The sequence below is a fragment of the Haemorhous mexicanus genome, chromosome 15, assembly GCF_027477595.1.
Source record: "Haemorhous mexicanus isolate bHaeMex1 chromosome 15, bHaeMex1.pri, whole genome shotgun sequence".
In the NCBI taxonomy this organism is placed as follows: Eukaryota; Metazoa; Chordata; class Aves; order Passeriformes; family Fringillidae; genus Haemorhous; species Haemorhous mexicanus.
In genome coordinates this window covers 17,232,159-17,248,569 of record NC_082355.1, presented here as the reverse complement: position 1 = coordinate 17,248,569, position 16,411 = coordinate 17,232,159, and the positions used below count along the sequence as shown (strand labels likewise).

Sequence of the window (16,411 nt, the reverse complement as noted above, 5' to 3'; positions counted from 1 at the left end):
CAGGGAAGTTACTTCCATGGCATTGAAAAGAAATACCTTGGTTTTATAAAAGAAAGATTGATTACTTCATTTAAACATTAATACCTTTTCATTTTGCTTGTGTGTGCATACTGCAGGTGTTTGTGTTACATACTGGGGAGAAGAAATTGGGTTTACCTCAAGGGATGTTCCCCTCTGGTCATGGTTCAGCTTCTTGCTCCTGGTTTTTGTGCTTAAATGATTTTTGTGTGTGTGGATTAAAACCAGCTGAAGAGCTGAAATCAGGGTTTGGTTACTTTGTCAGCCCAGAAGAGTTTGCTCAGTGCCCTTGGCAGCCAGACCTCTGGAGTTGTGCATAACAGAAACAAACACAGGATTGTGCTAATGAGACACTTGTCATTTTTTTGTTTTAAAGAATCATAGAATGCTTTGGGTGGGAAGGGAACATTAAAATCACCCTAGTCCAGCCCCCTGCAATGAGCAGGAGCAGCTTCAAGTAGATCAGGTCACCCACAGCCCTGTCCAGCTTGGCCTGGAGTGTTTCCAGGGAAGGGGCGTCCCCCACCTCTCTGGGTAACCTGTCCCAGGGCTTCACCACCCTCACTGTAAAAAAATTTCTTCCAAAGTAAGACCCAGAGCATGTGAATCCTCTGTCAAATATGGCAAATAGAGCTTTACCTCATTATAGTAACATTTCCTAAAATCTTCATGGTAATGAGATTGTTGATTAGGTAATAATGATTTTGTAAAGCTTTTCCTTAAGAACAGATTACAGAAAGTACTGGCAGCAGGGTTTTGTGGTGGGTGAACACTCTCACTGAATCCTGTTCCTTAGCCTGGACATTCACTACAGGAGGGAGCCAGGATTTCTCAGTGCTGCAGTTTTCTGTTCATTTGTGCAATCCTCTCCAGTCAAATTCTTGAATCTCAGGGGTTTTTTTTGCAGTTGTCTTAACAGAGCCTACATTTAAAAGTAAGTTGCTAGTGATGTTGACATTTCCTTGTTCCTAATTGGATTTTAAAGTTTTGGATAATATATTCAGAAGACTGTTTTTTCTCTGAGGTTTGTTACCTTTGCTTGTTGAGAACAACTGGGTTTGTAGGTGAGAGATGCTTTTGCTTGTAAAATTAGGCTCTGAGAGTTTAAGAAAGTAGATATATCATGTGCTGCTTGGAAGTATTAGAAGGATTTGAGAGGCAGTTTGCCAACTGACATTTAAAACCCTTGAGAACTTGTTCCAGCCAAGCCTTTTGATAAAAAAGTAAGTGCAGCTACAGCTTAGTTACTGAAATGATTTTAGCTGGTGGTTCAGTGCATGTAATCATCTTGGAACATCCTGAAACTCGTTCTTTTGTTCAGTTCTCTATCATGGCTTTTGGGCTGTGTCTGTGAGCTTGTCACTTCTCAAACCTAGAAATCCTTCCCGTGATTTGAGGCATGGTGGCTCTGAATGCTGTGTTGACTGTGCTAGCTCATGTAAAGAACACTTCCTTTGCCAGGAGTGGTTTTGGGACCCTTCCTGGAGGGCTGTGACTCAGAACTGATGGGATGTCTCACTGTGTGACACCTCTGAGCCTTACAGGCTGTTTGTCCTTGCTACACTGCTGGCAGGGTGTTCCCGTTGGAAGTGCCAGCTCCTGGCTGGCACAGTGACCCACAGGTGACCCTGGAGGTGTGCCTGGGGACCCAGGAAACACCCAGGGGCAGAGCCAGGCTGGGCCAGGCCTGTGCTGATCCTGATGCAGCTATTCAAGGGCTGGGAGTTTGGCTTTGGTTTGGTTTTCATTCAGTTTTTGTTAGTCAGGAGGCACGTGGTTTGGGAAGAGCCCCTGCAGCCCTGCTCACTGTGGCACAGCAGAAGGTTGTCTTTTGATCACTGTGGCACAAGAGGAGGGGCTGGACTTGCTGTGACTCTGGCAAATGGCCCAAACCTGACTCTTCTGCTTGGGACAGTGGATGCAGACTGCTTTTAACATACCATGAGAGAGTGTGCTTTTGGCACCTCTGCTTGAAAAGGGAGGAAGAAAGAGGCAAATTCAGGTTTACAGTATACACAATTTTAATAACAAAATGCTTCTGTACACTGCACTTGTTTTACTCCATTACTCACACCCCCTCCCACCAGAAGTTGGCTCTTGAAACATAATTTAAACACAATGCATCTAGGACTATCTGTAATCTTGGGTTGCTCAGATGGTAAAATAGTTCACTTACTAGTGTTTTCATTAGTAAAAAGAAAAATGGGGTGGATTTTGTTTGGCTCTTTACAAAGGAGTGGTTGGGAAATGGCAAGCATAGCTTCTTGGTGCTTACACAGAGGTGTACAATGCTGTTTCACCCCATCTGAGGCCTGACTATACCTCTCAAAGCTTCTGGTACCTTTCCCTAGATGCCTCTCACAAGGCAGATTTTTACACAAGATGTGAAATGCTGAATTTCCAGCTGATTCTGAAATTATCTCTAAGCATCCTGCTAAGGTGGTGCCTTAAAAAGCAAAGCCCAGCACCAATTTTAGCATCTGGGACATTTGCAGTGGAGGAAGGTGTGGGGAGGGAGGAGCTGCTGCCTTTGGTTTCAGTTGTTTCCTTGCTTGTTCCTTTTTGGGGGGGAGGAGAAATACTGTATCCCCCTCTGAACTTGTTTAATTTTTATGGAAAACTTCATAAGAAAGATGAAATTCAGCTCCTGGGTAAGTTTCATAGGTCTGAACAGATGGATTTTGATAGCTACACAGATCACAAAATTAAATCAACTTTATTTCCATTAAAGTAGTACAGAAATTATCTTAGACACATTAAAAATAAGCGTGTAGTGCAGATTTCTGGTTTAAAGCCACAGGATGTTTCTGATTTTACAAGGTAGCAATAGGCCCCTGTCTTGTGCAGGGGTAATGGGACAGAAGCTCAGATTTGCAAGTGGCTGATCACTGAAAAATCGGATCATTTCTGCTTGGGGGAGAAACAAACAAAACCAAACACCAATGAAGCAGCATTCATTATGTTTCCATCTGATAGGGAACGGGAGCTCAGTGCAGAGGAATACTTCAGCTGGAGACTGAACACTCACCCATTTCACCCTTCATCGAGTCATTTTTACTTGTGTGCATTTAAACACTGATCTAATGCAGAGAGACTAACTGGGAGCATTAACTCAGCCTGTTCCAGGAGAATGAGTCAAAACCTGAACTTGTGCTGCTGGGTTTCCATTTCACTGACACGAGGGTGAGGAGCAGGGGAAGCTGCCTGGATATCAGCAAGGATGGAGGTGATCTTTGGGTGGGTTGAGGACCTTAAGAGCAGTCCAAGAAATTCTGTTTCTAAAAGACCCAAAGACCTCTGAGGTTGTGCCTGGAGGTGTTGAAGCACCTGTAAGCAGTGTAGGATCTGTACAAACTGAGGCTGTGCAGCAGAGATGGCGTTTGGGGAGGGCAGGTTAACAAGCTCCTGTCATCAGCCAGTGCTCGTACTGAAATACAATTAATTTAAACCAATTTATCGTGGTTCTTGTTCCATCAACAAAATAAATCAGGGACTGCTGAGTAGCACAATTATTCCAATCCCCTCCTTGCCTGGAAGAGTCACAAGCAATTGCAAATGGAAGACAGTAACTTTAAAATAAAAAATATTAACAGCCTCTGGCTATGTCCTCGTGTGGAGCGGTGGCTCTGCCTGGTGCTCGCTGTCCCTCCGCAGGGAATTCAAGTTGATTTCACTGCTGCTGTTTGACATTCGGCGAGTTTTATGATACCTGTTACCCTAAATGTAATGTTTGCTGAATTGCTTTGCTTATGCCTGGAACCTGGCAACAAATGGTTTTGGAAATAGCAGATGTGAAGCACAGTGTTTGGGAGCCTGGCTGTGGAGTGCAGAGAGGGAACGGGAGCAGTGCTGGGCTGTGCCTGCTGGCCTCCTGCTCTGCTGCCTGCAGGCCAAGCACTTCAGGACCAGTGGAGGCTTGGGTGCCTGGGTGGGTGTGCTTGGACAGGCACTGGAACAGTGCTTTAATGCTTGGAAAATCACTGTCAGTGGCAGGGATGGAGAAGAGGGTTAAATGCAGCATTGCTGGAGGATCTGTCTTTGTTCTTCTCACTCCATCTTTAAAAGCTCATAAAGATGGAGTGGGACAGAGCTGAGCTGTTGGGAAAGCACCTTCTCTGGAGGAACCTCAGCTCCTCATCAAGCAGCCACTTCTTGTTCCCGTGTGGAAGACTGAGGTGGTACCCCTTGAACTGTCTGACAGCCAGGGTTTCTGGGATGGCTTCCTGCAGACACAGCTGAGGCTATCAGAGTTCAGTGGTGACATCTGACTGGGGATGGCAGCACAGCCAGATTATTTGGTTGCCAGAATAATTAACAAGCTCAGTGATTACTTTCTGCTGGTACCCTGCAGCTGTAGGTGGAAGTCATCCCCAAGTGCCTCCTCCCCAGCCTCCTGGAGCTGGCCTTTGCCAGCCAGTGCAGGGTGAGGGACAGTGATGCCCACTCAGTGCTCACTCACCTGCTCCTAGAGCAGCATCCTGGGCCTCAGGAGAGCTGTGAGCACTTAGTTATGGGAAGGAGCAAAGCAAATCTTCCTACAGTAGCTAAATACCCCTGGGGACCAATATGGGTTTGTATTTCTCAGTTTAGCTCTGGCCTTCTGCCTCATGTGGGATTTATTCATCCACAATATCTGCTCTTTGTCCACCTACCCCGCAGGATTTTTTGTAGTCAGTTAAAAGCAGTAATTAATTTCCCAGAACAGGTGTAAATGGACTCATCTTAGTATTAACAGTAACAAGAGTTCAGAGATATCTCTGTGGAAATCCATTAGGCTTCACTGGATCATCTCTTCCATTAAAGTACAGAGTCAAGGAAAGTAAACAAAATATTGGTTTTATATTAAGGGCACTGAATGTAAAATAAAATGATGCAAATTAATATCTTTAAAACCAGCAAAACTTACAAGAAGTTACTTATCTTGCTATAATTGCCTTGGACGAATTCATCTCACAAGAAAACATCAAACTGTTGTATAATTGCACCCTAAATACCTCACTAAGTGGTAATGCAGAGAGAAAAGCAGAGAGAAATAGCAAACGGATTTTTGTGCAGTGGTTTTTCTGTTTAAAAAGTTTGCAGGGTAGTTTAGTACATCACAATTAGCATACTGTAATTATGGATTTGGTCAAAGTATGGCAACACTGTGAGGAATTTCGTTTCTTCGTCAGGGTGTGCTGGTAGTTGTTTAACACTGCAGCATTGGACACAACACATTTTTTAGTTATACATACATGTATATATATATATATAAAATAATTCTCCATCCCTCTGAATCTTTTAGCTTTGGTTAGAATGTTTACAATATTTGAGCAGTTGACTTAAAAATAATGTAATCCTTTGCAGACCCCCCACCCTCCCACCCTTGTGGCATCTGAGTACCACCATCACTGCATAGATCTGCAAATATTTACATATAATTCCATAATAGAGTATAAATAGCAATATGGTACTTCTGGCTAAAGAAACCAAATTACCCCTTAGAATGAGGTGTATGTGTATATATATTTATATATGATTTTTTAAAAAGTCTTACTAGTTTAGATTCTGTCCCATATTGAGTAAGAAACAAAACATTTTTCAGTGAACTATTCTATAAACTAATCATATTCTCCTAACTTATCAGAAGGGGTCTTTTTTAATCTTGAATTTTGGAAGAGGAGGACAAGTGAGAGCTTATATTACAGGGGCTAATTCTGTCTCCAGAGAAACCAGTGGAGTTAGTGCATGAAAATAGCTTCCCAGCCAGAGGAAGCCTCAGCTGGGGGGGGCAGCAGGGGGACAAAGAGAGGCTTCTTCCTTCCTTCCTTTCTTCCTTCTCTCTTCTCCTTAACCTTGCTGTTGATATTTGCTTTTAATTAAGAGAACCTTGCATTAAGGGTATTTACACATGAAAAGGTGCTGAAATGCTGTTTGTTCATCATCATTAAGTAATTAGCCTGAATTCATGAAAAGCATCATCAAGTGAAGCCAGGGAGCTGAGGACTGAATGTACTTAATATTTCCAATTGATGCCAGCCTGCTGAGCCTCTCTAAAGAAGCTGCAGTGCCAGTGTGGGGACATACAGAGGGCTGTCCTGCTCCTGGAGGGGTGTGTGCCCATCCTGCCCAGGGCTGTGTGTGCCTGTCCTGCCCATCCTGCTCTTGTGTGTGTGTGTGTGCCCATTCTGCCCGGGGCTGTGTGCCCATGTGTGTGTGCCTGTGTGAGCTGCTCCTTTCTGTGCCTGCTGTCCCTTTCAGCAAGCTGAGCCATGAACATGCACAGAACAAAACTGTTTCAGATAAATTCACCCTACTGCACTGAAATTCCCACTTGGACCTTTGTTGCTCTTTATTTTTTTTTTCCTTTTGTTTTCCCTCCCTTCCCTTACTGGAGTGAAAAGCTCAGAGGAGGAAAATCTTCCTCCTGGGCTGCCCTTAAAGCGCCCGGAGCCAGCTGCAATGGAGCAAACGGAGCGCACGTCCCCCACAGACCCCTGCACAGATATCCAGTCTCCTTCCCCTAAGACTGTTTGCAGTAGAAAAAGTAGAATATGGAGACTTGGGTATAAATGTTTACACACAGTCATATAATTACATAACATGAAACATTTTACATAGTTTGAGGTGAGCATCTCTTTTAGACTTTAAACATTAGGAGTGCAAGTTGAATTTAATCATTGCTTCTTTAACACTGAAAATATTATGGATTTATTTTTTAAAAAACTTAAAAATACTGCACCACTCCATAAACAATGTTTCCATTAAGTAGCTTGGAAAATTAGGCTTTATGTCAACATTTGTAAAAATTAGAATCTGATGTAGGTCCCTACAATTTTAAAGTAGGTTACTTATCTGATTTACTTTGTGATGGGCTGTAGGTATTATACTTCACATTCTTTATAGGGCAGCTGCTGGCACTTGCACTGTCCGTAGCCATTGATGATGATGAAGGGTCCTTCGTGGGTGGGTTCGTACTCGTTGTAGGGTCCTTGGTCTGACATATTGGCCATATGCAGCCGCGTTTGGGATCGGAGCTGCCTGTGGTTTTGAATCATTGAGCACTGCCTAATTCTTCTTAGTGTGGGAGGGCAGCACTTCCTGGAGATGAACACTATAAAAATGATAAAAAAGAAAGAAAACAATAAAGCCATTGTTCCTGTAATTACCCTCTGAGTGAAGATGGCATTGTTTGGCTCAGGGAACTGTTCTTCGGTGGTAACAACCATGCCTGCTGTAGTTGGAATCTCTTTGTCTCCCACATGGAAATGAGAAGAGCTTATTCTTTTCGTGTACTCGGTAGTTGGAGCCGTGTACGACGTCGTAGCCACAGGGGTAACCACAGTCGATAAATTCCAGCAAAGCTGAAAGCCATACACTGCATCTAGAATATCCTCTCCCTGGGTGTGGTCGGGGCTGTGGCAGAGGATGGCGTGCTCCCACCGACCTTGGAAGCCACTCAACCATGTGGCCAAGGAGCAGATCTTTGGGCTGCATTCCCAGAGATTGCCGGAGAGGCCCACGGTGGTGAGGGATGTCAGTGAGCTCAGGATCTTGGAATCCAGAGTGGTGAGCTTGTTGTTATCCATGAGGAGGGTTTTAAGGTTAGGCATAGTTTCAAAGACGGTGAGGTCAATGGCTTTGATTTCGTTTCCAGTCAAATCGAGCTTTGTTAAGGTGCCCCAGGTCCACTCCATCCCACATGTCAAGTTGCTAATTTTGTTCCACTGCAAGAAGAGCGTGTGCAGGCTGCTCAGCCGGAGGAAGTGAGCAAAATTAATCTTTGTCAGCTGGTTGTGCTCTAGGTGAAGCTCCCTCAGCTTGATTAATCCCGCAAATCCATTGCGAGCCAAACTTCGCAAGCGGTTTGTGCTCAAATCCAGGAATTCCAGGCTACGACAGTCCCAGAACAGGCGGACCGGGATGGTCCGCAGGGAGTTGGATCGCAAGTGCAAGGTCTGTAGCTTGCGAAGGCCGTAGAAGAGCTCGGGGTGCAGAGAGGATAACTGATTAAAAGAGAGGTCCAAATTCTGCAGGTTAAGCAGCTGGCTAAAAGTTGTGTTTGGCAAATGAAAGATTTTGTTGGAACTTAAGACTAATTCCTTAAGTTTATACAGTCCTTGAAAAGAATCTTCTCTGACTGTTGCAATTTGATTATGATCTAAGTGAAGCCAAGTAAGTTGACTGAAGCTTGCAAATTGATCCCTTTCAAGTTCAGAAATATAATTGTGCCTCAGTGACAAACCTAGCGAGCCCTTTTCAGTGGTGTTTGGCACTGAGTGAAACCCCTGAGAGTCACAGTAAAAGAGCAGCTTCTCACAGCGACATTTTGGTGGACAAGCCATGCCCAAGGCAGGCAGCATTTTTAAAACCATACTCATTGCATATAGTGCTGCCAGCATACGAGCCCCTAATGGCCACTTGAAATGTAAGCCTGCAGAATATAATTTAGGAAAACAACAAGATAGGATAGCCTTATCAGTACACTTGGAATATCACGGTGGAAGATTTCACTGCAGATAACATTGCCATGCATTTCCAACAAGCTAATTTTAAATGCAAGAAACAACTTACTACGACAAACCGAATACTTGGACATTACACTTAGGAGGAGGCTTTATCTCGATTACGGAGGGTTACAGTGGCGCTATCGGAAAACATTTTTTTCATAAGGTTCAGTGCAGAGCAATCAGCTTTAGCATCTTAACTGCTCCTTTAAAGCAGAGCTGTCATTCATTATACAAGGAACAGAGAAACGCAGGAACTTACCCATTCTTTTGAGTACATTGGAGGGTGCATTCAGTCGTAGTTTGAGACTCAACGCCGTGAGTCTGTGGAAGGCTCTAATGTAAGACAGCCTTGAATAATTGACTGGGTTTAGTGTCCTTTGATATTAGTGCAAAATCCACGATGCTCTCTTGGCATATTCCTTTTGAAATTGCTGCCTTGATCTCCTCTGACAGGTCTGCAATTTTTAAATCTTAATACACTTTTTCGTCCTCCGTGGCTGCTCAGCTGGTTAATTGAAGCTCACGTTTTCCTTTTCCGCAGCTGTGGCTTCCTTTAGTCCTAACTTGTTGATGGCAGATGGGTGGCTTATTGCTGAGAGAAGCTCCTGTAGTAGCATGAGTGCATTTACTGAAAAGCTTTTCAGGGAAGCGGCACAAGAATGGATTTGCTTATGCGCTGCGACCACACAGGGCTCTATATAGGCTGACGTCACCTGGTGACGTTCCTTTTGTTTGGGTTTTCCAGAAGCTTTGCTGTTTTAAAGCATTGTGCTGCATGCTGTGATCATGTTAAAGACCACTGATAGAGGGGGAAAAATCCAGCGGCAGGAGTCCTTCATCCCCACGACAGAAGGAGCAGGAGAGACTCGCAGCACCCTGCTCCCCCACGTCTGCGCCGGCTCTGCTCCGCTGGGGTTAAAAGCAGCGCAGAGCCGTGGTTGGAAGTGCCCGAGTGCTGCCTGCTCCCACTTTTCTGCTAAATCTCCCTGCATGAAAGGAACTTTTAGATGCAAAATGCACAGAGTTTGAATAGAGGATGCTGGTCAGCACCGGCTTTCATGGAGGTGAGAGGGATTGGGCAGCTCAGAGCTCGGTGTGGCAGCTGTGTGCGACTGTGGTCCCTGCAGAAGTGCAGAGAGCAGTGCTGGAGCTGGAGCAGGAGTGTCAGGAAGTACAGCCCTGGAGCAGGGCACAGGGGCAAGTGCTTCAAGCCAGGAGAAATTTCTGGAAAAAGCAAAGCTTGCGTTAGGGCACAGGAAAAATTTAATTGGAATCCAGCTTGACAGTGTGTGGTTATGAAACTAGCAAATCTATTTTCTCCTCCCAAACGGTGGCTTTTATACTTGCTATTTCCTGGAGTGCAGGGCAGAAATGGTGAGATTTGCATTTCCAGTCTGGGCTCAGAGTGGTGCGAGGGCTTCCTTGCGGTCACCCACAATGTCCTGCTGCTGTGTGTTCCCTCAGAGAGGGGGGACACACCTCCAGGAGCCCCTGGCTGCAGGGAGGGTCTGTAACAGTTCTCCTGTGGGTTTAGGGCTGCAGAGCTGTGTCCCTGCAGAGCTGTGTGTGCTCTCCAGCCCTGCTGGGCTCTGGCTGGGGCATGCACACACAGCCAGAGGAGGACAGTGGGCTCTCTTAGGGCTGTTTGCTTGCTTTAAAGGTTCATTACCCCATTATTCAAAGCAACCTCTTCTCTGGGACAGCTGGTACTGAAAGGTAAATGACCAGGTTCGATTTACATTTTGATATGATTTTAGGATGCATGTGCAGGTAAAGCCTTTGGAGCCACTGCTTTGGTCATAGCTCGATGTGGGTGCAGCAGGGGGATGATGGTTTCCTGCTCCAGGCAACTTGGATAAGCTTTTTTTAAATTTTCTTCTTGAGATACAGAGCAATAGTGTAGAGGAGGCACTTGAAAATGTTTGCTGTGTAGCAGCGAGGTATCACCTCTAACCTCCAAGATCTGGAATGAGCTGAGGAGAATGATGATGGAGCAAGACGAATTGTGTCAAAAGAAGTGTTTAAAATAAAATGGCTTTTTACCTTTGTTATTAAGTGTTGGTTCCTTGCTTTGGTTCCTTGGAAGTCCTTGCTTAAACCAAGACCTGCTGTTCTCTGGCTGCTTCTCCCTTGGCTGTCCTGCGGTGTAATGGTGACACTGCCTCTGGTGCTTCCTTTCTGGGATGGGCAAGACTCAAGGACAGCACTGAGTGGAAAGTAAAGGGATGGAGAATGTTGAATGCACAAGAACAAAATCTCAAAAAACTGAAAAAAGCTAAAGCAAAACAAATAAACCCTACCCTGAACCCATCAGGAAAGGAACATTTTTTAATGATTAAGCAAATTAGGAAATGTTAGATAAATTTCTTAAACTACTCTGCCATAGTAAATGCTTTCACATTTGCTCCGGTGTGAAAGAAATCCATGCAAAGAAATTACATAAACCTATTTAAAGAGGTTCTTCTTGTTTAATGTTCAGGGTACAAAGAGCTCAGGCTCAGCTCCACCTGTCCAGCGGAACGTCGGCTCTGCAGCACCTGCAGAGGGTTCTTGGAGCAGCTCTGTGCAGCACCCTGATTCGAGGTGTTGGTTTTAATTCTGATAACATTTCAATATGTTACCATAACATTTAACAGCAGCATTCCAAAGGGTATAATTTGAGGTCAACTGTCAGCTCTTTCCCTCTTACTAGGAGACTGAAATTAGGTATCATTGGAAACATTTTGCTTTTTTGCATCAATATCTACTGGTAGGTTCCTCCCACGTTAAGATTGTGTAATTTGGCACAGAGTTAAGAGTTAATGTTCAAACACGGTGAGTTGCTCCTTTTCTGAAGCTCTCAGTTCTTTGGCCCTTAACCAAACAAGGGCTATTTAGCACCTTGCCAGCGAGTTTCCTGTTTAGGAAACTGTTAATGCGAACTTTATGGGCGCTGTTCTTAGCAAAACATGTTTTTATGTGCGCTTGCTGTGAAATAACAGTTATTACCTCAAGTGTGCATCTCAGTCTCTAAGTCTGAAACACTGCAGTAACATTTATATTGTTCCTTGGGAGCTGCCTTGGCTGTCAGGGTGCAACAGACTGGGAATAAACCCCCAGAAAACTCATGCAAATGCATTTCTTCTGAGCCTGGATACTCATTGCCCTGCATGAAAAACCATGTCTGATGGCACCTGGGCACTTCTGCCACAGCAGGAACTTTATGGCAGCCTGAACCCTCATATGCAATGTGGACAGAGAAATTGGCAGGAATAAGCTTGCTAGGACCAAGGGTTTTGAGGGCTTCTCGCCTACCTCGCTCCTGGAGCAGCAGCACAACTGGTTTTCCTGCTAAACCCTTGCGCTGGGAAAGTAGAATTGCACCCTGAGGCAAGCGTTGCCATTTAGTTAGGCTGACATCTTGTGGAAGCCTTCCTAGTGTATTAAGAACAACATACAAGCTAATTTTACTGGATGGAGATGTGGGGGCTGCATGACTTTGCTGTGCTGGGGGCCTGGAGGGTGCAAGCCCTGGAGCTGCAGGTGAGACTGCAGCCCGTGTGTGGCACTGCCAGCTCACCCTTCTGCCTGCAGGAGTGGCCGTGGGAATTGTTGTTGGGTGTTAGCACCTCGGGGACCAATGGAGGATTTGCTGCTTTTTGGCCAGAAGGTTGTGCTTGTGCTGTGTCACAGGGCTGTGAGGCAGGAGGTGAGCAGGGGCGTGTGGCTGGAGTGTCACCATGTGCACTCTGTCACTTGGATTTGCTGCCGTGGAAGCACTGAGCCCTAGGAGGGGACACACGGGACAGAGGCATGTTGAAGGTGACTCAGCAGCAGAGATGTGCCCAGGGCTTCAGGCCAGCTGCAGAGTCCTTTGGGGCAGGGCAGTGGGAGGGATGGGCACTGAAGGTTGGGTGTCCTTGTCTTCATAGGAGCAAAGGGCACGTGTGGTGGCATAGCGTGGTGGCTGTCACCTCCCTGTCTGGCTCTCTGCACCTGGCACCAGTTGTAGTTCCTCCTTGTACCAGGGTGAGTGCAGGAGCCCCCCTTCCCCTCTCCGTGGTGCAGCCTGTCCGTGGGGAGGGATGTCAGGGTGGCAGTGCTGTGGCATGGCCAGCTGGGCAGGGGGACAGTGCAGGCAGCTTCATTGTCACTCAGGTTCTTGCTGAAGCCCAGACGATGCCCTGCAGCCCGTTTGCTGGGCTGAGCTGTGGCTGGCTGTGGGAGACTCCTTCTGCAGCAAACCAGGGCACAGTCCTGCCTCCTGCACTTGGATGTGAAAACACTGCTGGAACTGGTGTGGGTCACACCTCAGCGCTCACACTGCCTGGCCCTGGATCCTGTTCCAGCTGGAATTGGTTGGCAGCCCTGCTGTCAGAGTGATGGAGGGCTGTGCATGCTTATCCTGTAGTCACGGAATTAGCCTGGGTGGCAGGGCAAAACCAAGCGTGGGACAAAATGCAGCCGAGCACTGATGTCCAGTGTCCCCTGGCTGCAGAGCTCAGAGGTGGCAGAGTGACACACCATGACACACAGTGACACACTGCCTGCTCACAGGAAGGTGTGCCAAGCACTCACTTGCAATTTACTCAGCCCCCATCATTAACCAGGATGCTGCCTGCTGTACTGACGGCCCAGGAGTCAATTCCCAGACACCTGAAGCAGAAACCTCTCTGCCAGCCATCCTTTTTGGTGGTTGTGTGGGGGGTGGAGGTGGGACAGTGGTGGCTCTCAGCAGTGGTGTCCTGGCTTTTATCTGGATGCTGATTTGGGGAGGGGGGATGGTGGGTTCTGCAGGGATGGTGTGAGGTGGTGCTGAGCAGGAGGTACTGTCTCCCTCAATACCTCTGTGGGCTCAGCTTAACCCAAAGTGATGATGAACCTTTAAGATTAACAGCAGATGTTTGTGATATTTAGCTACAAAAACATATCTTTGAGTAGCTGGTTACAGGACGTGCTCTCTTGATCCTGGTGGAATGCACTGCCACCACCATGCTCCTGTACCTCCATAAATTAGATTTTAACCTCCATAGCTGTAGGAAAAGCTTGGGTCTGTCTTTTGCTTGTCTGAATTCAGATGACACACCTACAGCAGGAAGGCTTTGTGACAGAAATGGTGATTCTGCTCCCCACCCTGTGTACAAATCCTCTTTCTTTGCTTTGAGCATTAAAAGACTCCCCTCTGGGGATGGTGGTGTGAGCTGGGACCGCAGGGATGTGACAGGGAATGTTTGTGGAGCTCTGCAAGGGGAGCAGCAATGGTGGGGGAAGAGCAGAGATGGAGGAAGGGGGAGTAACGAGCAATTTTAAACATCAATTCTATCCTCTTTGATAAAGATCTGATTTAAATTAAAGTAAATTTGCACCATTGCTAAATTTATTATCCATTATACTGGTCAGAGTTGGGATATCATACTGCAAAATGATTGACATGGTCATCATGACCCTATTAAATCTACTCAATCTATTAGCTGCTCGCTGGCTGCAGGGTTTGTGATTCCCTCAGCAGAGTTTTGTGCTGAATATCTAAAAATCCTATTAGAAATCTGAATATTTGGGCTTCACTCTTGTGAGTCCTCCTAATCCCATGGATAGCAGGAGCTGCTGGCTGCTGCCTTGTGCTGCTGGGTCATTAGCTGGCTCCTCAGTGAAGGTTCACACTAGACATGAGGACCAGTTTTTAATGGTCAGACTAATTGGTTAGTGGAACAAATCACCCAGAAGAGCTAAACTGGCACTTGGAGCCTTTAAAACACAATTTATCAGTTGAGAGAGGAAGCTCAGCTCAAACAGGACTTCTGAACTGTAGGGGGGAACCAATGGGTAAAATTCCCGACTTGTGTGGCAGCCTGGACAAAGTGACAGTGCTGTGGTCAGGGCTGATCCTCAGCATGTTTCTGTGCCCACGAGGGTTTCTGCTGCCATGGGCTGAGCAGGTCTTCATGTGTTCTACCAGGTCCTAATGGGGTTTATTTGGCACCACAGTGTTTATTATGCAGGGGGGAAAAAAGGTCAGGAAACTTCAGCTGGGCAAGACTTGCCATTATTGTCTCCAGGACCATGGTTGGAATTGACTGTGATGGTTTAAGATGTCAGTGGCAGCAGGGTGTGTGTATCCACTGAGGTGTCCTGGGTCTGTCCTGCTCTGCCCCCACTCAGCCCTAATAAAGGATCCCAATTAGTGACTCTGTGTGATAAATCACCAGAGCTAAATTAGCAGGGTGCTTTATCCTGCAGCCTTCTGAAGTAAATTCTGGTCATGCTCTTGACAAGCTTCTGTACTAAAACTTATGCATAGCAGCAAGGTGGAAATAAACTGGAGCTGCCTTCCTAAAACCTAGTGGGGTTGGATTCTACAGCTCTTTCTGTGCTAGGACGTGGTGTCGTTTCATAGGAATGGATCAGCAGTGAGAAATCAGTGCTGCTCAGGCTTTAATGTGCTTTGTTGGGGTGTTTTGCATAGTGGTCCATTAGTGAAGGCCATCTCTTGGTTTTCCTCTCATCCAAAAGGCATCTGGTGCTGTGCACCGAGGCCGTGGGCTGTGAAGCCAGGGACAGCAAAGTGGAACTGATGGGTGGTATTGCCTCAAATCCCTGCTCCTCCTTCTTGTTAAAATGGTAATGTGGGAGCACCCGGGGAGAAGTAAAATGGCACTTCTTGGAACAGCTGAATGTTTGGCTTTCTGCATAATAGATGAGCATATAGCTTAGATCCAAACATATTCCTGGGAAAAAAACCCAGTGTGTGGGGGGTGTGCTGTGGGTTCAGTAAAATGATCATGTTGCCGTGGGTAAACAGGGGTGGAGCAGCAGCCACTGCAGGTTGGTGTCTTGGAGCAGCTTGTGGCTGGGGCAGTGCCTGGTGGCAGCTTCTGGGGTCACTGTCCCCCTGTCCCCTGCAGGTGCCAGCCCTGCCTGCTGCCACCAGCATGCCAGGGGCAGAGCCATTGCTCAGGGAGTCTTGTCCATCCTATCCCCCGAGCAGGGCAGCAGCAAAGTGTTGGGTAAATCAGTGAATTAATCTTCACTTTATTTAGAGCCTTCAGCTTTGATTTTTGAAAGTAGAGCAAAGAGGGGGCCAGTGCTGGGGCTGCTCCAGGCTTGGCAGTGTCACAACAAGCTCCTGGATTTAGCTCCAGTCACTTTTCAGTTACCTTTTGTGATGAGAATCAAATAACTTGATCATGGTGGTGACAAATCTTCAATAATTCATTACACTATAATGACATTACAACATCCTAACTCCCTCCCCCCCATTTTTTATTTCTGCTGTAGAGTGGACTTGATGTTTTAGATTCAAGGCTGTTCATCCAGATATTTCACACCAGCCTGTCACCTGGAGAATTGATACCTGGCATATACTCACTGCAGCACTGCTAAATGGTTTTTCTTCTCAACTGGATAATTATATTGATTGTGGCTTAGGACTTCAGAAATTGGATTGTGGTTGAATAAAGTGTGTTTTGAAACCCTAATATAAGCTATATTAAAGAGAAAAATCTCTCAGCAAAAGCAGACCACCACCACTGTCTTATCTGACTCTTAATTTGTTAGAGATGAGGATAGTTTTGACCCAGTGTCTGATGGAAAAGGGAAGCTGCCCCTGCTGCTTGGCCCTTTGGCCTCTCTAACAACAGGGCTCAGGCGAAACGTGCAGGATCAAACCTTGGCTGCTCCCCATGGGTGGGCCTGGAGACTCACTTGAAATTTCACTCCCTTTGAATTCCTTACATAACAAATGGTGTAGAAGGATTTGACTTTTGATTCTGGGCTTTTGACTGCCTGCTCAGGAGCAGTGTTGTGTGATCCCTGGGCTGGGGTGTGCAGGGAGCAGTGACTGCCTTATTGGGGAGGTGGAGACTCTACTGCCCATGTGCAGATTCACTCCCCAAACCTCAAAACTAGAAACAGAAGCTTACCATATA

General features: G+C 46.2%; 2 protein-coding genes across 2 annotated transcripts in view; one reads left to right on the top strand and one right to left on the bottom strand.

Moving 5' to 3' along the window:
• The window catches only part of CTNNA1 (catenin alpha 1), a 121,517-nt gene that overhangs the window by 58,113 nt on the left and 46,993 nt on the right, over window positions 1-16,411 (top strand). The window lies entirely within an intron of this gene.
• Window positions 6,789-8,526, bottom strand: LRRTM2 (leucine rich repeat transmembrane neuronal 2). Its single transcript, XM_059860333.1, has one exon. The coding sequence runs from the start codon at window positions 8,397-8,399 to the stop codon at window positions 6,882-6,884; it is 1,518 nt and encodes a 505-aa protein (XP_059716316.1). The 5' UTR covers window positions 8,400-8,526; the 3' UTR covers window positions 6,789-6,881.